Here is a 24793-nt window from a genome sequence, read left to right as displayed (position 1 = left end):
AGCGAACATCAGAGGCAAACATATAGAACTTGCCGATCAATTAATCGAAGCATCTGCAGTCATCTTCAGGTAATCTGACAAATTTGCGAACATGCCAGCAATTTTTAGATACCTACTTTGGTGCAATTAAACCGCTGAAAAAGCGCTTGGGATTCGTAGAACATTAGAAAAGATGACCAAAAAGGGGGTCTGGCAAAATCTGGTCATTGTAATGCAATAAGTCCCAATTATCTATTTAACAGTATAAATACCTAAATCAGAATAAGGTTATTTTCAAATGTTGATGATGCCGGTGATGATGAAATAATGTTTTGTTTTTTACTTGGGTCGAGTTCCTTCGTAAATAATTTCCCCGGCCTTTAGACCCATAACATATATATTTTTTTACACGACTACGGTATCATAATTATTTCAGTAATATACGAGTATAACTAGTTACTAATAAAAGGGGCATACCATTCGCATTTCGCGGCCGTTCCATCGGAGATTCACCACGTCCATCAACGACCCATCCGCCACCGGTATCTATCGTAGTCAACTGTTCGTCCCCGATGCCAAGCCATCCAACCCGGCAACGGTGGCCGCAGCCGGGACGACAACAGCTCCATCTATCGTACCGGTCATCGTGGCCACCGTTCCCACCACGGGTCCCATCTTCTCGTGACAGTGCACCTTGTAGATGTGCTTATTCAGATTGTTGCTCTGGTTGAAGCGTTTCTCGCAGATGGTGCACTGGTACGGTTTGAGACCCTGGTGGATGCGCATGTGGGTGTTGAGGTTGTTCTTCTGGTTGAACAGACGGTCGCAGATGTAACATTTGTACGGTTTCTCGCCGGTGTGGGTTCGGACGTGGGTCTTGAGGTTGTTCGACTGAATGAATTGTTTTCCGCAGTACGGACAGTTGAACGGCTTCGGCGACGAATGGACCAACGAGTGGCGGCTGAATTCTTCCTCGTTCGGAAACGAGCGCGAACAGAAGGAACATTTAAACGGATCCTGGAAGATGTGTGTCTTCATATGGGTCTTCAAGTTGTTCGATTGGGTGAACGTTTTCTGGCAGATCTGGCATTTGTGGGGCTTAATCTGATTGTGCTGCTTCATGTGATCGCTCATATCGTCCTGGTTCATAAAGACCTTGTTACATACGGTACATATGTTGGGCTTTTGATCTGCATAGCAAACCCGGACGTGCTTGGCCAGCTCCGTTGGATGATGGAACTGCGTTCGACAAACCTTACAGACGAGCGAATGGGTTCGCATATGGGTCGTTAGATTGTTCTTCTGGTTGAAACGCTTCTCGCAAATAGCGCAAGCATATGGACGTTCGTTCGTGTGGGTCCTAACGTGTGTCTTCAGGTTGTTCGATTGGCTAAAGTGTTTGCCACAGATTTCACACTTGTACGGCTTCTGTCCCGAATGGACCTTCATGTGGGTGGACAAGTTGTTTGACTGAATAAAGCCCTTACCGCAGACGGAACACCTGCAATAAAAATACTTTGAAGAACATACACTAAATCATCATAAAACAACACTTCTTACCGATACGGCTTTTCAGAGCTGTGTTCCCTGAGATGTACTGCTAGCTGCGTAGCAGTCTGGAACTTCTTATGGCACACGATACAATCAATTGGTTTTCCATCTCCCTCGTCCGATGGTTCCGGCTCCTTGACCGTCACTGGCAACTGTTGCCCACTGCTTCCCGCCTGGTACAGCGCTCGATTCCGGAACTCGTTCTCGTGAATTTTCATGTGGTTCTGGTACTGGTCGCTAGCGTTGAATACTTTCTGGCAGATTTGGCATGCCTGTCCGGAGCCGCCTGCCATCTGGAAGCCTTGCACTCCCCCGGCATAGCTTGGCGATGCCAGCAACTGGAACGGTTGCGGTTCCGTCTTGATCGGGCTAGCGCCGGTAACAATCTGACCGTTGTAGGTGGTTACCGCATTACGGTACTCGATTTGCGGTGAATTCTCGTGCGTATTCAAGTGGACCGACAAAGTGCCGACACTGTTGAAGCACTTCAAGCAAATTTGACACTGATACTGTGGAGTCAGTTGTTTGACGGTAGATTCCGGACTGGCCGGGGCACCGGTGGCAGCAGCAATAATGGCTGCCGTCTCCGTTGGGGAACTGGTGACAATGTTGACTACGGTTGTGGTGGAAGATCCGGTTGACTCATTCGGTCTGCGAGGCGTCGTAGATGAGGTGGAAGGTGGAGCCGCTGACGAGGAGGGGTAGAGCGGCGGTGGCGGCATCATCGACATGACTACCGGATTACTCCTGTTGCGGGCTCCTTCCGGGGATTCAGTATATTTCCCGAGCATATCTACTATAAACTAAAAAATTGGAATATTATTTTAACAAATTGCACCGAAAAATACCAGGAAATTAATGTATTTTCATGCCTATTTCAAACGCTGCAAATACACACCTTTTTACGATTGCGGCTGGCCCTTTTTCACCCAACTAGATACGGTACAATCTAGGATGTATTTCGAATGTATTAATTCTAAACTATTGCTTAAAACTAATTATTTTAATGATTTTTTCCTAAATTTTGAAAACTTTTGTTTTTCTGCTGCTATTGTTCTTATTCTGCACTCCATGGAATACAAGAAAAAGAGCTACTGATTTGACTGACAAGCCTTGCTGTCAAAGCTGTCAAACGGCGGGCGGCTGCTGTCGGACTAACAATAGGGTAACCAGTTTTGAAAAGGATTCATTAAGTCAAGGCTATTTTTCACGCAGATGGCACTGTTCCATTGGTAGTAAGTGGAAATGCTCAGAGTGAGAGATGGACGGACTTTTTTCTTCGATCTGAATAACGGTTATAAAAATAATTGAGACGAGAATTGAGAGCATCACAATATTTTGCTCATTTCTTGGTGTTAATAATCAACCAACAACGATCAATTCATCAATAGCGCTCCCGCATAAATGAGAACCATTGCTTGACCTTACCGAAAATGGTTAAAAATTGTTTGTATTCCCTGCTAAACCTTAACTGAAATGGTTATGGAACTTTACATGAACGTTTGAGTGTAAAAGTTTTAACTTTATGCTAGGAGCATCCCACTCATTAAATATTTTTAAATTTCTCGTAAGTATCGCTAAGTATTTTTAAGTATTTTATTTCTAGGTTTTATTTTCATCGTAGTAACGTTTGTTTTATGACCAGTTGCCAGTGCTGTGTTTGTTGTTTTTTGCTCCATCAGTTCGATAATTTTAGTCGCGTGATCTGATCATTTTTGTCTGTTGTTGTTGACTGTATGTATTATGAAATAAAAGCTGACCACAATGAAACTGTTTATTCTCAAGACTACTAAACATTTAGCAGACTAATCATACTTTACCGAACCACCGAATCTATAAATAAAAATAATTTGAAAATAACAATATGGTTTTTTTAACGATAAAATGGAAAATGAAGCATTTTTGTAAGGTTATCGTTCAGCTCGTTAACCCATTTAATGAGTATGCCCCCAATATCGCCACATTTTTTATAATCTGTGATGTAAAATCATTGTAACTATCCACTAGAAGTTAGTTCAAGCCTCTAAGGGAGCATCCATTAAGTACGTCACACTCTTAGGGGAGGGGGGGGGGGTGCTTACAAATGTGTGACAAGCAATGCATTTTCTCTAATTTTTGCGAGGAGTACTTAATGCAGGTTCCAACTCAATGGTTCCAACTCAGGTTCCAACTCTATTGGTTTCTTTAAGGTGAAATAATAGATTTTCTTCAAACGAAAGCTGTGCACACATGGGAATGTTCAAGGTAAGCGTCTGTAAGAAAAATATCAGGTGAATTGAATGTTATGATAGTCAATTTTAATGACCGTTCTGAATTTTATTCTGAACTGTTTTTTCTATTTGAACTTGTCTAACTTGGCGACCTTTATGAGCTTCAAGTAGAAGACATCGTATGGGGGGAATGTTGTTCATTTCTGCGGTCCATAATGCTACGGAAGCTATGAGACTCGGCTCTCCGGATGCCACAAGTTCCGATACCAGCTCCCATCAGCTTAAATGTCCGTAGTCATTATCACAGGATCAAGATCCTAGTGGGTGAAAACCTCGATTAAAACCTCCGTATTTTGAATGATCTGTATTTTGAACGATACATTTAAACGAGCAATAGTCGAATGGTTCCAATGGCCATCAGTATAGCTTCCTCCTGGAACTGGATCAACGAGTCACGTACGATACGGTCAGTGGCGTGTAGTTAATTCTATTAATATCAGGATTAATATTGAAACTCACAACTGTTTGACACCGGGAGCTTCTGCGCCGTCCATCCCTGACTGCTGGTCTAAGCCAGTCGGCAGTTGTTGGGGTGGGCATCAAAGGTCTCTTTTGCTCCCGAGTCTCCGGCCGTTGGCGAGAGGGAGAGTTTTCGGAATTATTAGAAGCTTGACAAATAGGGTTAATTTAGGCTTAAATTGAATGGTTTTATTAATCCAATGGCTGGCGGGAGGTGAAACACTTACGCTGCTGCAATGGAGAAACCGACCGCTGTCTATGTCAAGCTACCGACCCTCGTTGCTATCGGCGGCTGTAGTGTGGACTGATCCCAGATCCTGGGAGACCACGGACGTTAGCTGTCCCAGAGGTTGAAATCTCAGTCTCCGAAAGGCACAGTATATAGGCTCTTCACACACTACCTTCCAAAAATGCACTTTAACAACGTGCCTCACGTCTCTGAACCCCATCAAAATTTCACCAGATCCATTCTCTTGCAGAGCTCCAGACTCACTGACCTTCTCTCCTCTTCATCATAGCTCAGCCACCACCCAGCAACTCCTTTCGTTATGCGTTTTGCTCTATCTGCTGTTCCATCGTGGCCCTCTTCATTATGGGAGTCCAATCGCCACCCGTCACGAAACGTATAGATGGCTATCAACTACAAATTGACCGTTAACTTTCTGAGCATACTGAATACTGTTTCCTATCGTCTCACAATTATACGCAACAAAAAACTGTTACCGTTCAGTAACAATATAATAAATGTTAAATGTACACAAAATCAGATAAACAAACAAATGAAATTTGTTAATAGGCTATAGCAACCGAGCAAACAAACCATCACTAGATACTTCTTAAGTATTTATAAATATTCCCAGGTATCTATAGGTATATCGATAGAAATACAAAGTTTAGAGTGGGATGCCCCTAGACTTTATGTATTATGGTTTTTTGCACAAACGAAGTGACAGACGACTAACTGGCGAAGAAATCCATTTAAATAATGTGGTTCACTGTAATAGAATTTTCTTGGAAGCTTGTGCCATCATCCACCAGATGGGTTAGTTTTTTTGTTTTGATTTGAGCAAAGTTGATTTTGTGTACAATGATTCTTTGACAGTGTGCAAAGAGTGCGTATCATTTTGTCATTTTTTTATGCATTTCAGTTTTGAGTAGAGTGAAAGAGATAGAACCAAAACATTCTAGTACATTTGGTGAAAATGCTAGTTCAATCTAGTAGTAAGTGTTGCCATGTTGTACAATCCAGTAGTAGTGGTGTTGCCATGTGGTACACTGAAAAATTGCAATAGCAGGTTAGTCACCAAAGTTTTCGAGCCGCTCCGTCTGTCACTTCGTTTGTGGTTTTTTGGAAGCGAACCTTACAAATAATAGGTTGTTAAGAACCTTTACCATTCAAAATAACTGTTTTCTCCATACATTTTCGGAAAGAGAACTATATAAGCACAGACAAACAGACGTAACTCTTCATTGTGTATCTTCGTTCACGCATTTAACGGTTGATTTGAACATTATCAGTTCCACGAACTACTCGCCGCAGCGCTGGCATCGGATCACTTTGACGTTTCTATACATTCTATAGAACTTTTATGCAATATTGTTTGCGAGTTAGCGAGCAAGCTTGTTTTCCGCGAGAAGCCTGAAAGATGTCGCTACTGAGGTCCTATGTTTTGAGATACTATGTTTTCAAGAAAAACTTTTTCAAAGAGTTACGTCTGTTTGTCTGTGATATTAGAACCTTTTTACTTATGATTTAAGAATTTGAATGGTAATGGTAGTCAGTAATAGCATAGAGGTAACTTTAAGACTATTAGGTCCCGAATAAACGTGCTCAACTTTTTGGCTCAGCTCTGGTACTATCTTCGGTCCCAAGCTAATCGATGCACCACTCGAAACATAGGAAAATTCAAAAACCCCCCATTTTATCTGTCAAACTTTCATAGCAAATCAAAACAAACATAGTGTAGTACTAGAATTTCGACTAGAATGGGGTATGTTAATCGATTTGCTTGGGACCAATAGGCTAGTCAAGTAGTGAGCCAATTTCAAATCGATAGTTTCGTATTGATTGTTGCTACAATTCGTTTTGAAAGTTTCAACTTCTAAAAGTAGCATGCGAGCAACTTTTGAATTGACAGTTTTTTTTTTTTTATCTAGTTCGTTTATTTGGAAGGCTCAATCGCGTTAGCTTTACGGAGCCGATAATTCATTGTTCACTGTGTGTAACAAAATTCACTTAATTCTATGTCTAGTAGGAGTTGGGCCGATTACTCGCGGCTTACTCGAGGTTAGAAGGGTACATTTTCGAAGGATAGGATCAGGGGAGGAGCTTGGGGTAGGGTTTCGTTGTCTCATCAGAGCGTTGTCGCCAGTATGAACGGTAGTGCTGTTCTAGCTTCGTCCGGAGTTCGACCGGCTATGGTGGGTGACCAGTGGGCGACGATGAGACTCATCGAGACGGGGGGACAAGACAAACAAAAACTAATAAAGAGAGACAAAAGACAAAAGGAATTAAATTCTTATACTAGACATTTGAAGAAAAACATAAACGGACTGCATATAGCAGAGATCACGGGTTGCCAACACGTCTCTGATAGGAACATAGGGTTGTCTTCCTTGGGCCTCGAGGGTATTCAAAAGTCGCTCTCTGGCGGCGTCATTATCCGTACATTGCCAAACTGCGTGTTCGATGTCATCGTAACCGTTTCCACACCGACAGATGTTGCTGTCCACGAGGTTTATTCTATTGAGATGAGCATCTAGCGAGTAGTGGTTGGACATAAGTCTACTCATCACGCGAATGAAGTCACGACTTAAGCCCAAGCCTTTAAACCACGCTCTCGAAGAAACATTAGGAATAATTGAATGTAACCACCGTCCAAGATTTCCAGTGTCCCAATCGGTTTGCCAACTCGAAAAGGTACTCTGACGCACTAAATGGTAAAATTCATCGTGTGAAATTTGCCTGTCATACAATTCGCCTTCCTGCGCGCCCACCTTTGCGAGAGAGTCCGCCTTCTCATTGCCTGGGATTGAGCAATGTGAGGGGACCCATACAAAGGTAATCATATATGATCTTTCGACCAGCACACACATCTGCTCCCTTACCTTTGAAAGGAAATAAGATGAGTGCCTACCTTGTTTCATCGACCGAATAGCCTCAATCGAACTGAGACTATCCGTGAAGATGAAGTAATGGTCTGCGGGCATGTTGGAAATCATCCCCAATGCGAAGTTGATTGCTGCCAGCTCAGCAACAAAAACGGAACAAGGTTCCTGAAGTTTGCGGAAGGCGCTAGAGTTTTCATTGAAGACACCGAAGCCAGTGGATCCATTGAGACGGGACCCGTCTGTAAAATATCTTTTCATGCAATTGACTTGTTGGTACTTTTCAGTAAAAATACGTGGGATAATAATAGGTCGAAGTTGATCGGGAATCCCATGAGTTGCTTGTTTCATGGTCAGATCATATTCAATTGAGGAACTGCGATTGGTGAAGTGAACACGGTCTGGAGTATAACAAGGAAGACACATATCTGATGATATGTAATGGTGGTAGATTCTCATAAATCGAGATTGTGTGTTCAGCCCAAGAATTTCTTCAAAATTAGCAATTATAAGTGTGTTCGTCACTCCGCATTTGATTAGTATTCTGAGAGAGAGCTCCCAGAAACGGTTCTGGAGGGGTGTTACTCCTGCCAGAACCTCGAGACTCATGTTATGCGTTGAGTGCATACAGCCTAGAGCAATACGCAGACAACGATATTGAATTCGTTCCAATTTTATTAGGTGACTTTTTCTTGCCGAGAGAAAGCAGAAAGAGCCGTACTCTAGAACAGAGAGAATAGTTGTTTTATAAAGCGTTATGAGGTCTCCCGGATGAGCACCCCACCATGTGCCGCAAATTGAACGGAGAAAGTTGATCCTCTGCTGACATTTTTGCTTCAAATACGTAATATGGGCATTCCAAGTGCACTTTGAATCAAACCAGACCCCAAGGTACTTGAAAGACAATGATTGGGTAATGTTTCTGCCCAAAAGATTAAGCTGCATTTGGGCTGGGTACCGCTTTCGAGTAAACACTACCAGTTCAGTTTTCTGCGGCGAGAATTCGATCCCTAGATTCATAGCCCAAGAAGACAAGTTATCTAAGGAATTTTGCAATGGTCCTTGCAAGTCCACGGCATGTGGACCTCTTACGGAAACCACACCGTCATCTGCAAGTTGTCTTAGCGTGCATTGTGCTGCCAAACAGTTGTCGATATCTTTGACATAAAAGTTATAAAGAAGAGGGCTGAGACATGAGCCTTGGGGCAGGCCCATGTAACTAATTCTGGAAGTTGTCAGTTGTCCAAGAGAAAAGTTCATTTGCTTTTCTGACAACAAATTGTACAAGAAATTATTTAAAATTCCAGAAAGTCCACATCTGTGCAGATTGTCTGACAGAATTTCAATGGAAACTGAATCAAAAGCCCCCTTAATGTCCAAGAATACTGAAGCCAATTGCTCCTTGTGCGCAAAGGCCAGTTGAATATCTGTGGAAAGCAGCGCTAGACAATCGTTTGTTCCTTTGCTCTTGCGGAACCCAAACTGTGTATTTGATAGCAAGTTATTTGATTCGACCCAGTGATCGAGTCTCCGAAGGATCATTTTCTCCAACAATTTCCTAATGCACGAAAGCATAGCAATCGGACGGTATGAGTTATGGTCAGACGCTGATTTGCCAGGTTTTTTAATGGCTATTACTTTGACCTGTCTCCATTCAGGCGGTACAATGTTGTTTTCTAGCAAGGAATTGAATAAATCTAGCAAGCGTCTTTTAGCGATATCTGGGAGATTTTTCAGAAGATTGAATTTAATCATATCGCTTCCCGGTGAGGAGTTGTTCGATGAAAGAAGAGCCATAGAGAAATCCAGCATTGAGAATGGTCTATCCAGAGAGCCGCCGCTAGGAGACGCTTCTCGAAGAATATTTTGTGCTGGAACTGAGTCCGGACAGACCTTTTTAGCGAAATCGAATATCCATCGGTTGGAGTATTCTTCACTCTCATTGAAAGATGAGCGGTTACGCATGTTGCGAGCCACCCTCCACAAGGTGTTCATTGAGGTTTCTCGTGAGAGTCCCTCGACGAAATTGCGCCAATAACCGCGTTTTTTTGCTTTGATTAATTGTTTCAGCTTTGTCTCAAGCTTTGAATATTCCTCGAAGTAAGTGGAGGTTTTGTGTCTACGAAAAGCTTTGAAAGCATCAGATTTTTCTACATACAATTTTGTGCATTCTTCGTCCCAACCAGGTGTGGCTGGTCTCCTTTTAAAGGGTGCACTTGGAACTTTTCTTTTTTGAGCTTCCAGTGAGCTTTTGTAAATCAAATCGGCTAGGAATCGATATTCTTCCAATGGTGGAAGCGCATCTATTGATTCGACACCGATTGTCACCGCCGTTGCATATTTCTGCCAGTCGATGTTCCTTGTAAGATCAAATGGAACCCGAGATGGTTCTGCAGAGTGAGGGCCACACTTTATTGAAATGATGATTGGCAAATGATCGCTACCATGGGGATCATTGATAACCTTCCACTGACAATCCAATGATAGCGATCTTGAACACAAAGATAGGTCGAGTCGGCTTTCTCGAGCCGGAGGTTTTGCTATACGTGTCGCTTCACCAGTGTTCAAAATAGTCAAATTGAAATCGTCACATAAATCGTAAAAAATAGCCGCTCTATTGTCGTCATATAGATCGCCCCACCCAGTACCATGGGAGTTCATATCACCCAGAATTAATACTGGGGATGGAAGAATCGAAACTAGATTCCAGAGTTGACTACCCTAATAAAAATTGTATGGTTAATTTGCTTAACGACGTGTTCTGGGTATCATCCAAACCATTTGTGAAATAGTTCAATGATTTGGGTTATCGTTCGTTTATGGTTATTTTTTATTAGGGTACGGCTAATGGAGGTTCTTGGTGGAACGTATACTGAAGCTATGCAAAGATCTTTGTTCTTCACATTTATTTGGCAAGCGACGATTTCGACGCCTGATAGAGCAGGAAGGGAAATTTTGTAGAAAGGGTAGCACTTTTTGATCCCTAAAAGTACTCCTCCATAAGAATCGTCTCTATCCAGGCGAATAATGTTAAAATCGTGGAAGTTGAGTTCTTTATCGGAAGAAAGCCATGTTTCACAGAGAGCAAATATATCACAATCAGAATTGTGAAGTAAAAATTTGAACGAGTCTAGTTTAGGCACTAGACTACGGCAGTTCCACTGTAGCACAGTGATCATATCTTCAACCTCGTTCGACGAATTATCCATCGAAAGATATGATTGATGCAAGGAGGGGCCATGAAACAGTCAATTGCTTAAGATATGATTCTAACGTTGGAAGCAAGGCAGAAACTAAGCTTCTTAGAGGGTCTTGTATGTTGAACATGTTTAATATGAATTCCACAATGTCCGAAAAAGCTAGCAAACCTCGTTCGGACTTGGATTTCTTTTGAGAAGTTTGAGGAGCAGCTTTTTTATTTTTTTTATCTTTGTTGGGCAATGGCGGAAAATTCTTGCTGCATCCAGGGATTGGATCAGCAGGAGCCTTCGGTTTTGTTTTTTCATCCCCATTACCCTGGGAATTTGGCAATCTTCTGGAGGTGATTTTAGTTTTCTTACGGCGCACTTTCGGGGAGGGGCATTTTCTTTTTGAGGATCCGTCCATTTTTGAAGGTGCGTGTACCACCGTAGAATCACCTTCATCCGATGAGTCAGAGTCCGATTCTTCAGCTGACAAAATCGAAAATTGGTTTGCATCTTGGACGGCTGATGCAGCCTTCAACATTTGCGCATAAGTCTGCTTGGAGCGTCCAGAGATTGAACGCTGCACTTTATCGGAGTGCTGCTTGTACATCGGGCACTCCTGCAAGGGGTGAGGATTCTCGCCACAGTAAGCGCATTTTACTGATTCTTTGTGGCAAGAATCCTCTTTGTGGTTTTCACCACATTTGCCACAACGAGTTTTGTTGCCGCAATGGCTGGCCGAGTGTCCCAGCCTTTTGCAGTTGGTACAATTATATACCCTCTGTACAAACAGCCGCACTGGAAAAAAAGCACCATCAATTTTAACAAAGTTTGGGAGAACTGAACCTGCGAAAGTCACCCGGAACGAGTCTGAATGTTGATAAACTTTTTTACCGTCTAGCAAAGATGCTGAATGCAGTTGCCTTACATCCAGTATCTTCACTAGCGCGGTAGCGAATGTCGAGTTTTTAAAAGTTCCCGAGGCATGTTTCAAGTCCTCGACAGTCAGACTCGCGTCGGAGACCACGCCTTCTATCTCCACATCTCGAGAAGGGATGTAGATGTTGTACCACAAACGAAGTGACAGACGGAGCGGCTCGAAAACTTTGGTGACTAACCTGCTATTGCAATTTTTCAGTGTACCACAAGGCAACACCACTACTACTGGACTGTGCCACATGGCAACACTACTACTGGATTGTACTAGCATTTTCACCAACTGTATAAGAATGTTTTGGTTCTATCTCTTTCACTCTACTCAACACTGAAATGGATAAAAAAAATGACAAAATGATACACTCTTTGCACACTGTCAAAGAATCTTTGTACACAAAATCAAATTTGTTCAAATCAAAACAAAAAATCGAGCCCATCTGGTGGATGATGGCACAAGCTTCCAAGAAAATTTTATTACAGTGAACCACATTATTTAAATGGATTTCTTCGCCAGTTAGTCGTCTGTCACTTCGTTTGTGGTTGTACTCAACACTAAACAACTCGTGATCAGCAATTTTATTTGCCACATCATAAGTCGGTGCTTCTACACGCAGTTTGTTGAATCTTTCTTTGTGTACCAAGATTCCCGGATACTTACGCAGCAAATCTCTCGTTATGTCGAGAGTTTTCAAAGGTTTATTTTTGGGCCGAAAAAAGACAACCCATGGTCCTTTCGAAGACGGTTCATAGTATCTGGTTCGCGTAACGTAGGCATCGGAAGATGCCATAAGTGTTGCGCAAAAGCGGTGCGCAACCACTTAAGAAGGAACAAAAAAATTTAAAACCTTCACTAATTAATTAATTTTAATTACTAGTAATTAAATTTTTTGCCCGACGTACGAACAAATCAAAAAGAAAAAAAAATCGAAACAAAAAAAAAACTTATATCTACTTGCAAAAAGTTGTCTCACTATGACCCATACTCCCCTACCAGGGGTGAGAGACAGAGTCACGCGCCACGAGGCAAAATTAAACTACAATAGGGAGGCAATGGACTTGCAAAATGTATTGTCTAATACTTATGCCGGTTGTAAACAACCTATCAGCCGTTGCAGCTAGATGGTCCGTTTGCTGCTGCTGGTGGTGATGATTGGTGTTGGTGGGTCGGCACGATGATGGCTTGACGACCGGATGGATTACCGGGGTGAACTAAAGCTGGATGGCAACTCCAAGGGGCTCGGCCCATGGAATTCCACTTCCTCTGTTGCACACTGGTCACTTGGGGCACCCAATGGGGGGGTGAAAAAACCGCTCGGGCGGAAAAAAACACCGAAAAAAACTAGATGCCGCGCGACTGAGACCGGGACGTTGTTAACCGACTGAGTGTTCAACTAGGAATGAATTGACAGTTAGCTGACTTTCGTTTTGAAAGCTAACCGCTTTCTACCAAAAAGAACCAATGCAACGTTCAATTGTACCAATGTTTTTTTTTTTTAATTTTAGCAACAATTTTTCTTTGTGTGTAAAGTTGACCGAGTGTCGGAGTGCAAAAATCAAACTTAGAATTTTTTTAAAATATACCTACAATTAATAATAATTTTATTCTGAAACTGAGCATTTATATGAAAGTATTTAGCTTCTAAATCATATTCAGAAAAGTTGAACATAATTAAATTAATTTTGACTTGTTTAATCTAAATATTTTCCATAAACCGTGACGCAATCTTCCGACGCCCCACTAGATTATGACAGCTGACGACAAACGAGAGAGAAACGAACACGACGCGAAGCTCTCTCTCTCTCTCTCTTTTCATAATTAAAATTTTATGAAGCACTTTTTGTTTTGATCTCGCCGTTTTGGTGCTTAGTCATTTTCGGGTCGTCAGCAATTTCGCAAGTGGTTGGTAATATCGATCTCTCGCGCATTCGAAGAGTGTTTCGTGCTGCCTGCATTCATTGGCGTCCTTCTTGTTTCCATCTGAAGTTGCAAAGTAGTATTTTGTAATCCGAGACGTTCAGCTGTTGGGTAACCGCGGAGTAATTCTCGCCTAATAGCGATGGCCACTATGAACGAGTCACTGGTTCTGGCACTGGAGCGATCAAATGCCAAGGATAGTTACGTGATGGGGGCGGAGACGCTTCTCCGGCTGCTGGACAACATCATCCAGGCGCCGCAGAATGAGAAGTACCGATCGGTGCGGCTGGAGAACAAGGCCATCAAGGAGAAATTGCTGTCGGTTTCCGGAATGAAACCTCTGATGCTGGAGATTGGCTACGTGGAAGTGAGTGGAACATTGTCGCTGCCCGCAAATGTAGTCATTGCCAAGCTACGCAAGTATCGAGATTTTATCAACGAACGAAAAGAGCTGATAAAAAATCCCCCTTCGACTTCTTCCGCATCGATTGCACCGCAGCCATCATTGCTGGAGGCGAAAGCGAAGGCGGAAGCTCCGAAGGTGATTGTTGTTCCGAAACCGGTCGTTCGAGCCGGGAAGTCGTTCCAGCAGAGGATAGCATTCCCGAAAATTGTTAGTTCGAGAAACGGCTTTCTGCAACAGCTCGAGTTGCTGTCGGATCAAGTGATGCAGTACGAAGACGAGCTGCTGCTGCAAAGTGGCCGCGATTTGGTTCCACTGGAAATGCTCAAGGCACGAGCCAAGGAGAAGCTACGTCAGATTCAGAAGATGATTAAGGCGGGCAGCTATCGGGATGAGGAACCGTGGATGGTGGATTTGATTCTGGAGGAGCTGGTCGGTTGGTTCAAGGCGGATTTTTTTCGTTGGGTAAATACACTACCATGTACGGTTTGTGGCAACGAAAAGACCCAACAGGTGGAGAGTGGCATCGAGGATGGCGTCCGTGTGGAGGTCTACAAGTGCTGCAACGAGCTGAGGCGGTTCTACAGATACAATGACGTGGAAAAATTTCTCCATACTCGCTGTGGCCGTTGCGGCGAATGGGCCAACTGTTTTACATTCCTGTGCCGAGCGTTGGGATATGAAGCTCGGTTTGTCTTTTCCACAGGGGATCACGTTTGGACTGAGGTGTATTCCGCTCGCAAACGCCGCTGGATTCACGTTGATCCGTGCGAGAATGCAATCGATTCCCCGCTGATGTACGAGCATGGCTGGAAGAAGGACATATCGTATGTGTTTGCCTTCTCCAGGGAGGAAGTCCAGGACGTTACCTGGAGATACACCAGCGACCACCTGAAGGTTATGAAGAGCAGGAAGAGTAGCTCGGAGAAGGAACTGCTTGATACAATTTTGAAACTAAGAGCCAAGCGACGGGAGAAAGTCTCCGGTCCTAGATTGAAGTTTTTGCGTAAAAGGACTCTGGATGAATGCTTGCAATTGATCAATAGCCGAGCTCCAACGCAAGCCGAGCTGGAAGGCAGAAGCTCTGGCAGTTTGGAGTGGAGACTGCAGCGGGGAGAGCAACAATTGAACACGTTCTACATTTTCATTCCGAACGAGCAAGAGATTAGAACGAAGCAGTTCAATGTAAGGTACTCTTGCGCTAAGGATACCTATGAACGATTTGTGAAGGGTCCTGCCGGAACGGTTATGGTGGAGACGACCAAGGATTGGAAAAGTCGGCAGCATACCAGTGAGAACGTATTCCGAAAGGAAGAAAACGACTGGAAGATGGTCTACCTGGCGAGAACCGAAGGCACGCAGACGGGTACGGTTAGTTGGAAGTTTGATTTTTCCATTCAAGGCATGCGAGTCAAGGACATACAGATCAAGTTTGGAACGCAGACCTACGAAGGGGCCAAGATCGATATCCAATATCTGAAAGACGACGGTAAGTTGGAGCTGAAGTTGATGTTGAAGTCAATTAATTGAGGTTCGAATTGGCTGCAGGTACTCCGTTGGCATCATCGAGGAATTTGGTGGGGCTGGGCAAGTTCACCATCCAGGCGAAGCTCAGTGGAGGCCGGATGTGGCAGCATTCGCAGATTTTCCGCCAAGGAAAGTATGACGAGGACTATCCGTTCGAGGTGAACGTGCAATTCATGTAAGTGATCAGTAGTATGTTTAGCAATTCTATTCTATTTCCAATCGATCGTTATTCCAATTTATTGATGTGAAACAGTATAATATAGGTAGCTTGACCCATTTGATAGTATCGTATCGGAAACTTGTCCGATGTGGAAGCAATTTAAATTTATAGATATCGAATATCGCTTTTTATAACGGAAGAGCTTCGAAGGCTTAATATCCTATGCTTTATCTAGTCGATCATAAGCGGGAAAGGATTATTTTTTATTTCCATAAACGAAAATAAAAATAAGATTACCTATTCTAGTATAATTTGCTCACTAAATACAACTATTATTTATGGACCGATGACAGCCGAAAAATCTACTAGGACACAATAGGGTAACGTATGTCTAAAGCAGCCAAATGACGCTATTAGAAGGATATTTTTTCTGAAGAAAATCGATCGAGAACCCAACTAAAAGATGCTCAGGCTAGGTCCAGGGATTTTTTTAACTTCAGGAAACTTCGTAAATCTTCAAGGACTTCTTAGACGTTTGGGGGAACATCGTAGACATCCAGGATACTTCGTAGAAATTCTGGGAGCCTCGTAGAGCTTCAGAGAACTTCCTAGAAATTCAGGGAACTTTGTAAAAACTCAGGAAATTTCTTAGAAGTGGGATCATCGTGTAACATTTGTCGTTTTCGTTTTTGCGGTGTAGCACTGGTGTAGTGTAAGCAGGAATAAGCGCGAGTCTTTAACAGCTCAACATCATTTGTTTGTAAACAAAGGTGCATCCTATATCTACACCCTAAAATATTTCGGTGTACGGCAGTGTAGCACCAGTGTAGCTACACCGCAAAAACGGTCCTTTGGGACCTTCTTGTAATTTATTTAAAGTTTAATGAACTTGGATTGGTTAAGAGAATACCGCACAAGTGGAAACTTCGTGGAACTTAGCGGAAAACCAACGGAAGATGTAGCAAATATGTGTAGAAGATTTTCAAAATATGTAGCAATTCAAGGAACTGCGTAGAAGTTCGTAGAAATGAAGGGAATTCTGGCAGAAGTTCAGGGAATTTAGTAGCAAATCAAACAATTTTATAAAAGTTCAGCAAACTTCTAAGAACTTCAGGGATCTTCGTTTCAGTTTAGGGAACTTCGTAGCAGTTTGTCAAAGATCTTAGCTCAATGAACTTCCTGCAGGTTTGGGAATCCTGAATCCTGATGAATGTGGGCGTCTTATGGCATCATCATGGCAACGAAGCCGTCAGAGCCAAACAAATTCATCGGATTGAAGAAAACCATCGCATCGCTTCATAAGGACGTAGCATTTCTGAAGAAATGCCAACAATATAAGGTTATACCAAGGGTTATACCTATAATAAGCCATAGGATTAAGGTACGGACACCCACCCTGCCCAGCGTAGTAAAGAGGATGGAAGCAGAGTTCATCAAAGATAGCATCAGACGACTATATAGCAAACTGGACATGAAGACTTTGGAATGTTATTCTCTACATCTCAAATTGGCCAAGGAGTATCCAATTAAATTCTAGGAGTTTCTGTCTAGGGCCAAGGTAGCAGAGGAGTGCGAATCGGAGAGGAAATAGAAGCAGCACAATATGAAGTTAAACAGACTACGACACGAGTCTCAACGAAGACGGACGACACACCGAACAGGTGAGCAGATCCCAACCACCTGATTTGGGACAGGTTAACACGACAACGGAGTGTTCACTCCAGTGATGGGCTGGTTATGAACCGATCGACGACCACATTCAAGGAAGAACAATTGACACACCTCAACAAGGCGCTAGGCAAGCTTGCAGATATTCGCAACGAATCAGCATCGTTTGCATCGCTCGATAATGCTTGCTTTGCTTCGTTCTTTCGAAAGCGTTCGGAGAAGAAGAGTAATTTCGAGCCGTACGATGTGAAGATCAGTAACCCTGGCGCTAGGATATGCGGTTTCAACCAAGCCAGACGTGGAGCAGATCATCATTGACGTGGAGACAGCAATTACCAAGACATTTCAAACAACATTACAGAATACGGTCACGACTATCACATCGAACATAATCAAGGACGAAAAGGAAATTCGGATTGTAAAGGAGCTGGAAACTAAAGCAGTATATTATGTGAAAGCAGACAAGGGCAACGCGGTCGTTATCATGGACAAGGACGATAACGACAATCAGATGACAACGAAGATTAACAACGGACCGTATAGGCAGCTTCGAGTAGACCCCTTACAGAGCATGGTGAAACACGTGAAGAAAACACTGAAGAAGTGTAAATCAATATTTACAATTTTATTTTCTAATCCCATTCTACCCAGGATCAAAGGTCTCCCCAAAGTCCACAAACCGGGGAATGAAATGCGAGAGATCGTGTGGTTTCATGGTATCTTTCGACGTCACAGCTCTTTTTGCCAGCGTACCGGTCAAGAAAGCGATCTACCATTTGGAGGACTGGTTATTAACACAACGAGAGGATGCAGCATGGAGAAACAAGGTTCGGACATACCTTAAGCTGAGCCGCTTTTGTATGGAAGAGAACTAGTTTTCTTTCCGATGTAACGTCTACAAGCAGACGAAAGAAGCTCCAATGGGAAATCCCCTACCAATCGCTGAGTTCCTGCACTTTAAGTGATTTATAAACTCAAATTTAGGTCGTTCTCATTCGCCGTGCAGTAGATCTTTGCCTGCTCCGTCGGATTGCTGTAAAATCTCCATTTGTTTACATTTTCTAGTTTCGCCCTAGTCTCGATTTGCTCCGGAAATGTCTATGATTTTAAGTCGGATGCACAATGTAATCGGTCTTGCTCCCTAATAACAAAAAATACCATACCTGAACAATAACCGAATAATCGAACTTTTCCACAAATGGTTTGGATCTGGGAGGGAGAAGCGGAATTCATTAGGTCGTATGAATAAAAGCGTTTACTTTACTTTTCCCGTAAGAAAAGCACGGGAAAGTAAAGTCAACTCTTTTTATTCATACGGCCCATTGTATACTTCAAGCATAACTATTCAAATCGACGTATCTGATTTTGTAAACAATCACTTCAATCGACGATTTGTGGCAACTGCAAGCTCACTCACAGAAACTAACAACACCAGCTAGTAGGGGAAATATTCCCCTACCTGATGATGGTGTTTGTTTGCCTGGATGAGTCAGCAGTTAAGACAAATCGTCGATTGAAGTGATTGTTTACAGATACGTCGATTTGAATAGTTATGCTTGACTTGTTCTTCTTGTCATGACAATTTGTGCCATTGAAATCAAATCAAAACAGGCGTAGCAAAATAGCGTGTTTTGCTTTGAGCGTGTAGTGATTGTTTGAGTTCGTTCAGTGTGCAGTGAGTTACTGTACTTTTCTGTTTGGAATTTTATTATGCCGCTAGATGTTTTGACAAAACCTTGGTTAATGGTATATTTCAATATTGATTTGCGTGTATTTTAAATGAATTAAAAAGAAACGGTGTCCCATTGAATAAAATAGCTGAAAACAACAGTTTGTAATAAATTGCATTACGCAAGATTTCAATACCGCCTTGTGTATTCTTGTTCAACTGTAAAAGGAGCAACATAAATTGCTTCGCTCCCAATCAATGACAGTTCGTGACAGCAGCCGTCTGGCTGCATTTGACGTTCCATTGTTGTCTCTTCGCGACTCTCCCTCAGTTTGGATGATACCCTGGACGTGTTTACACGAAACGAAAATGAATTATTTCTAGATAGAGCTGGAATTAGGGCGTAACAGCTTTTATAAACAATGACTTCTCTCGATGATTTCTCGGAAGCCATAGCTCTCCCTGCCAAACCGACATCACCATCGAGTAGAGAAAGACTACTCCTACCCGTTGGATATGTTGTTTTGTGTAGGCGTGCCTTGAATTCCGAGAAATCCACGAGAGAAGTCATTGTTTACAAAGGCTGTTACGTCCTAATTCCAGCTCTATCTAGATTTTATTCATGTGTTTCACTTATACAAATTTGCCAAAACATCAGCCTTATACCTTCCATAAGATAAACCACATAGGTCATATAAGAATGCATAAAAGGTATGTGTGACCGCTGATACATTTCATTTGACACATGATCTTCATTAACTTTTTGCAAGGCGTCTGCTTATTAGTTGACTTATACATTTTATGAATAATCAGCAATAGAAATTTGCCAAAAGGTATAAGGAGATTTCTATCCGTGTAGCAAAATGACCATACCAATTTTATTAGATTACCATACCACCTTTCCCCTATTAATTTAAATCCATGTCGATTCGTTCTACTTAAAACTCACTGGGCACCGAGAGAGAAAAGTCAGAAAAATCTCACCCTCCTCTCCCCATCACAAACACACCACCCACCTTGCACCCTCTTCTGCACGGTCCTGTCACTGACTGACAGATCCATTTCTGCGGGTGGTGACACTTTCTTGCTAGTATCGCAAAATCGGGGAGGATTTCGTTTTCCTCCCGTAGAAAATCTGCGCAATTTGTTATGCTAGCGGGAAATCACTCGTAACTTCCACATTCTTGCCGCGGTGACAACAAAAGTAGAAAAAAAAAACAAGCGGCAAAAATGTCTACCAAAATCGCCTCAAGTATTAAATGTGCGCTGCTTTCGCAATCCCACCAGGTGCAACAGTGCCAAAGGCAACCACTTTTGTAAGTAGATTTTTCGTTTCTTTGTTTGAAATGGGAGGAAAAATGTAGCTGGCTATTGTTCCAGGTATTCCACCTACCGAGGGTTGTTCGATTTCACTCCCATCACCAACACGAGAAGGGAATTCAAACAGAAGAAACTGGCTGGGTGAGTAGTGTTAGCCTTGAATTGTGCTACTGACCTTGACTTTCGTACGGTCAGGTAGTTGTTTATCTTCCTTGTAGTGTTATCGTAAAATCGTGCTAATTTTTATTGTATGCGTGGTTTCATTAAATTAATTTTCCCGCTTTTCCTCCAGCTACTCTATGGACAAGTTGTACTCCGTGGTGTCGGATGTGGAGAAATACAACACCTTCGTGCCGTTCTGCAAAAAATCCTTCGTTTATGCAAAGAAGCCCGAGTCGCTAAAAGCGGACCTGATTATAGGCTTTCCACCGCTGAACGAAAGCTACACCTCGAACGTGACCCTCGTCCGACCCAGCCTAGTCAAGGCGGAATGCGTCGATGGACGACTGTTCAACTATCTGCTCACGGCGTGGCAATTCAGCCCCGGCCTAAAGGACATCCCGGAGTCCTGTGTGATTGATTTCATGGTGGCGTTCGAGTTCAAATCCGCTCTCCATTCGCAGCTGTCCAACTTGTTCTTCGATCAGCTGGTGAAGCAGATGGAGTACGCCTTCATTCAAGAAGCGGGTAATCGCTACGGTCCACCATCCATCAAAAGTCACGTACTGGTATCGAACAAATCTTGACGCAACAGCGACGGCGGTTAAGTTTTATTTTAGTAACGAAGCAAATTATTTTTATTTATTTATTCATGTGCTACTTTGGATATTGCGCTGGAATGAAAATATCGTGTACATATTGAGTTATATCTAGCGAAATGATTTTAGTGTATGTCACCGTGGGTAGGATCCCCCTTATTCTGTGCCGCAAGTGAGGTGAGGTGACTCTCCGTCAAATCACCTCACTCGCAGCGCAGAATAATGGGGTTTTCGACATTTTCGGAGATTGGCATTCGAAAGGGGGGAAATGTAATAAGCCAAATCCGAACACAACGTCGGAAACTGTGATAGAGCGCAGAAGAATGGAAGAAAACAATTTTTATGTCATGGTTTTATTACGGAATACCTCTCCAATTTACCGAGGTCCGTGATAAAATCGGAATGGCGCGACCGAGACTTACTGTAGACAAATTGAATATCGGGAAAACGCGGGAGTAATGCTCCGGAAGCGCGTAGCAGTCAGTCGACCCTCATCACCAAAGTCTAGGTCACGAGCATTATAGACGGTCCTTGGCCAGTAGGTGAATAATTATTGTGGACTCTGAGCCAAGACATGAAAAACAATAAAACTAATCGATTGTGTAGCTAACGAACAAAGAAAAGCTCTGAATGTTTGTCAGGTTGGCGATTACCATTAAATCATCCTGCTTTCGAAAGAAAATGGCCCTGAAAGTCTGAATGGCGCTTGGTAGTAGCGTCGTAGTTGGGAAAAGCCTAATTAATATGTGTTGCTTTTTGTACCCTTCAATTTGTGCAAGCACGGGTTTATTTGGAAGGTAGAATAATTAATTACCATCTGGTTGAGCTTGAACTTTGCTGCAATCGTTGTTTGGTTGGATGGATTTCCTGGAAATGATTAGAAGTTGAGTTAATCACAGACGATTATTACCTCTGGCAATAAGGATAAACCCTAGATTTTACCCTTGAAAAAAATTTGTTTTAGTATTTTTATCCTAAAAGAGAGTTCAGTGACACGAAAGCAACGAGTAGAAATCAAATTCACAATTGTATTTCAATATACTGCTTCCGTTTTAATATAAACATGGATCCACTTTTGTAGTAGTGGTAACATTCCTAGTGTTCCCATTAGGAATTGTAGCGATCGGACACGGAATAAAGAACGATTAGTTACGAAATACTTAAAATCTTTATTTTTACTTTTAATAGAAAAACAACCACGTTCGCGCGTTGATAGCTGCGTAGCAAAGATTGACAGCTTGAGTTCTTTTTCTTCGACGACGACCCGATGGAAGCCAGGTTGACCAGTTACACCAAAAATCTTACGCGATGTCCAGATTGTGTAACTTTCGTACGATGATCATCTTGAGGATATTTCTGCAAATCCGGATTACAAGTGAAAGCCGCTTTTATTCGGTCGACTGAAATGCGCTGCTGTTTTCCAGAAATAAGTACGTCGAAGAACTTATCATCTCGTCTTATTACCTTGAATGGACCTTCATAAGGATGCTGCAACGGTCGCTTCACAGAATCCACTCGTACAAATACATGTGTACATGTTTTCAAATTGGCGTTGACAAAAACTTGTCGTTCTCCATGACGTTTAGTATCGTGCGGTTTTATATTGTCGAACGTACGGTGAAGCATTTGGGCAAACTCCGATCGGTCGATATCTCCAGGTGCAGACTGAAAGAATTCACCAGGAATCCGTAAAGCCTGACCGTAAACCATATCCGCAACCGAGCACTGCAGGTCGTCCCTAAATGCCACCCTTAGTCCCAGAAGAATCATTGGAAGTTCGTCGTACCAATTCTTAGAGTTTACACACATTATCGATGCTTTCAATGTTCGGTGAAAACGTTCTACGATGCCGTTCGCTTGTGGGTGATAGGCATTCGTACGAATATGGTGAACACCTAACATTGGCGTTAACTCCCGAAAGAGATCGGACTCAAATTGCCGTCCCTGGTCGGTCAGGTTTTCTGGGACTCCAAATCTTGCTATCCATGTTGAGTACAGTGCTTGAGCCACAGATGCTGCAGTCATATCGACAAGTGGAACCGCTTCGGGCCATCTGGTAAAACGGTCAATCATGGTCAGTAGGTAGCGGTATCCTTGTGACGGCGGCAAAGGACCAACCAGATCAATATGAAGGTGTTGGAAGCGAGCCTTCGGTAGGTCAAATTTTCCCAACGGAGAGACGGTATGTCGATGCACCTTCGACAGTTGGCAGTCGACGCAGTGTTTGACAAACTCATTTATTTCACGGTTCATAGCTGACCAAACGAATCGCTCGGAGATTAACTTCCTGCTGCCTCGTTCTCCTGGGTGAGAAATTCCGTGTAGGCATTCCATGATGGTTCTCCGTTGAGTACTTGGAACGAAAGGTCGTGGTTTTCCGGTCGAGACGTCACAGTAGATCGGTTGAGAACAACCACTCATCCGTTTTGCTTCAAATTTCAGCGAAGTAGATTTGGATTGCATCAACTGCTGAAGCTCCGCGTCGTTTTTCTGCTTTCGTCCGATTTCTTCATAGTCCACCGAAGTAGGCGCTAGTATACTCTCCACACGAGACAATGCATCGACGTAATTTTCACTTCCACTGACATGTTGTATATCCGTAGTAAATTCCGAGATGAAACGTAGGTATCGTTCTTCATGCGGTAGCCGAGAGCTGGAATCGGTTGTTAGCGCGTATGTTAGTGGGCGATGGTCAGTGAAGATCGTGAAGTTGCGTCCTTCAAGGAAGTGCCGAAAATATTTCACAGACATTTTCATCGCAGTCAGTTCACGGCCAAAAGTAGACATCGAAAATTTTTCGGAATAAAATCCGAGTGGTTCCCAATTCTGACCATTTAGCTGCTGCAAGACAGCCCCCGCAGCAATATTTGAGGCATCGATCATCAGAGCTAATGGTTTCGACGAGTCAGGATAGTGAAGCAGTGCTGTCTCCGCTAATGATTTTTTACAACGCTCGAAGCTTGATGAAGCTGCATCTGTCCACTGTAGTTTACGTATGTCGTTTTTCATGTTCCCGGGAATAAGCTTCTGCAACTCAGCTTGGATGTCGGATGCATGACGAACGAAGCGTTTGTAGCCGTTGGCGAGTGCCAGAAAGCGACGGAGTTCCTTGACTGTTGTCGGTTTCTCGTAGTCCATAATGGCTTGGACGCGTGACGGGAGCGGCCGCACTCCATCATCACTGCTGATCAGGTATCCTAAAAATTCCACTTCCTTTTGGGCAAACACGCTCTTACCCAAATTTAGAACGAGTCCGTGCTGGCGTAGGCGGTCAAACACTATGCGTAGATGCTCCTGGTGTTGAGCAAGGGATTCAGAAGCGATGCATATGTCATCTATAAAGACAACAACGAAATCAAGATCACCAAAGATTCGGTTCATGTAGCGCTGGAACGTCTGACTTGCGTTACATAACCCAAATTGCATGCGGGTGAACTCAAACAAGCCAAACGATGTGATGACCGCCGTTTTGGGAATGTCTGCTTCCTCCACCGCAACCTGATGATACGCTCGCTCCAGATCAAGAGTTGTGAAAACGGACTTACCATGAAGCGAATGCAGCAAATCGTGGATGTGCGGTACCGGATAACGGTCAGGTGTAGTGATATGATTTAAGCGACGGTAGTCACCAACGAAACGCCATTTCCCGTTCTTTTTCAGCACACAATGCAAAGGACTTGCCCAACTGCTACTCGATGGTCTGCATATTCCTAGGTCACACATAAGGCGAAACTCTTCCTTAGCAGCTTTAACTTTGTCCGGATGCATTCGTCGAACTTTAGACGCCACGGGTGGTCCACGAGTAACTATGTGATGGGTTACGTCACACTGCGTGACAGAACGAAGCGTCGATGGCAGAGTTATTTCCCGGTACTCCATTAACAA

General features: G+C 43.1%; 4 protein-coding genes across 5 annotated transcripts in view; 3 read left to right on the top strand and 1 right to left on the bottom strand.

Annotated features, from left to right (window-relative positions):
- The window catches only part of Rpp25 (ribonuclease P protein subunit Rpp25), a 489635-nt gene that overhangs the window by 328904 nt on the left and 135938 nt on the right, over window positions 1-24793 (top strand). The window lies entirely within an intron of this gene.
- LOC135706351 (zinc finger protein 883-like) lies at window positions 359-2582 on the bottom strand. Of its 2 annotated transcripts, XM_065227971.1 has the most exons (3): window positions 2429-2582; window positions 1540-2333; window positions 359-1480 (listed from the first exon to the last, which is right to left on the bottom strand). In XM_065227971.1, exons 2-3 carry the CDS (start codon window positions 2319-2321, stop codon window positions 535-537), a joined length of 1728 nt encoding a protein of 575 aa, XP_065084043.1. In that variant the 5' UTR covers window positions 2322-2333; window positions 2429-2582; the 3' UTR covers window positions 359-534. The 2 variants fall into 2 exon arrangements, with proteins under 2 accessions (XP_065084043.1, XP_065084048.1); XM_065227976.1 differs by lacking the exon at window positions 2429-2582 and having other exon boundaries at window positions 1540-2345.
- On the top strand, window positions 13335-15786 carry Pngl (N-glycanase Pngl). Its single transcript, XM_065227961.1, has 2 exons — window positions 13335-15295; window positions 15355-15786. Exons 1-2 carry the CDS (start codon window positions 13546-13548, stop codon window positions 15510-15512), a joined length of 1908 nt encoding a protein of 635 aa, XP_065084033.1. The 5' UTR covers window positions 13335-13545; the 3' UTR covers window positions 15513-15786.
- Window positions 19885-21560, top strand: LOC135706332 (coenzyme Q-binding protein COQ10, mitochondrial). The gene is made up of 3 exons (XM_065227950.1): window positions 19885-20146; window positions 20211-20291; window positions 20443-21560. The coding sequence occupies exons 1-3, from the start codon at window positions 20061-20063 to the stop codon at window positions 20894-20896; spliced, it is 621 nt and encodes a 206-aa protein (XP_065084022.1). The 5' UTR covers window positions 19885-20060; the 3' UTR covers window positions 20897-21560.

The sequence above is a fragment of the Ochlerotatus camptorhynchus genome, unplaced genomic scaffold, assembly GCF_037179485.1.
Source record: "Ochlerotatus camptorhynchus isolate MF236.1 unplaced genomic scaffold, CSIRO-AGI_Acam_v1.1 ptg000023l, whole genome shotgun sequence".
Lineage (NCBI taxonomy): Eukaryota > Metazoa > Arthropoda > Insecta > Diptera > Culicidae > Ochlerotatus > Ochlerotatus camptorhynchus.
This window is presented reverse-complemented; position numbering and strand designations above follow the sequence as displayed.

What these genes read in the sequence shown, in the direction of transcription:
- LOC135706351 (XM_065227971.1), bottom strand. Translation starts at nt 2,321, where the DNA reads ATGCTCGGGAAATATACTGAATCCCCGGAAGGAGCCCGCAACAGGAGT. An exon ending in AGCTCTGAAAAGCCGTATCG is followed by an intron (nt 1,481 to 1,539) that starts GTAAGAAGTGTT and finishes TTTTTATTGCAG; the next exon opens with GTGTTCCGTCTGCGGTAAGG.
- Pngl (XM_065227961.1), top strand. Translation starts at nt 13,546, where the DNA reads ATGGCCACTATGAACGAGTCACTGGTTCTGGCACTGGAGCGATCAAAT. An exon ending in CCAATATCTGAAAGACGACG is followed by an intron (nt 15,296 to 15,354) that starts GTAAGTTGGAGC and finishes AATTGGCTGCAG; the next exon opens with GTACTCCGTTGGCATCATCG.
- LOC135706332 (XM_065227950.1), top strand. Translation starts at nt 20,061, where the DNA reads ATGTCTACCAAAATCGCCTCAAGTATTAAATGTGCGCTGCTTTCGCAA. An exon ending in TGCCAAAGGCAACCACTTTT is followed by an intron (nt 20,147 to 20,210) that starts GTAAGTAGATTT and finishes CTATTGTTCCAG; the next exon opens with GTATTCCACCTACCGAGGGT. An exon ending in AAACAGAAGAAACTGGCTGG is followed by an intron (nt 20,292 to 20,442) that starts GTGAGTAGTGTT and finishes CTTTTCCTCCAG; the next exon opens with CTACTCTATGGACAAGTTGT.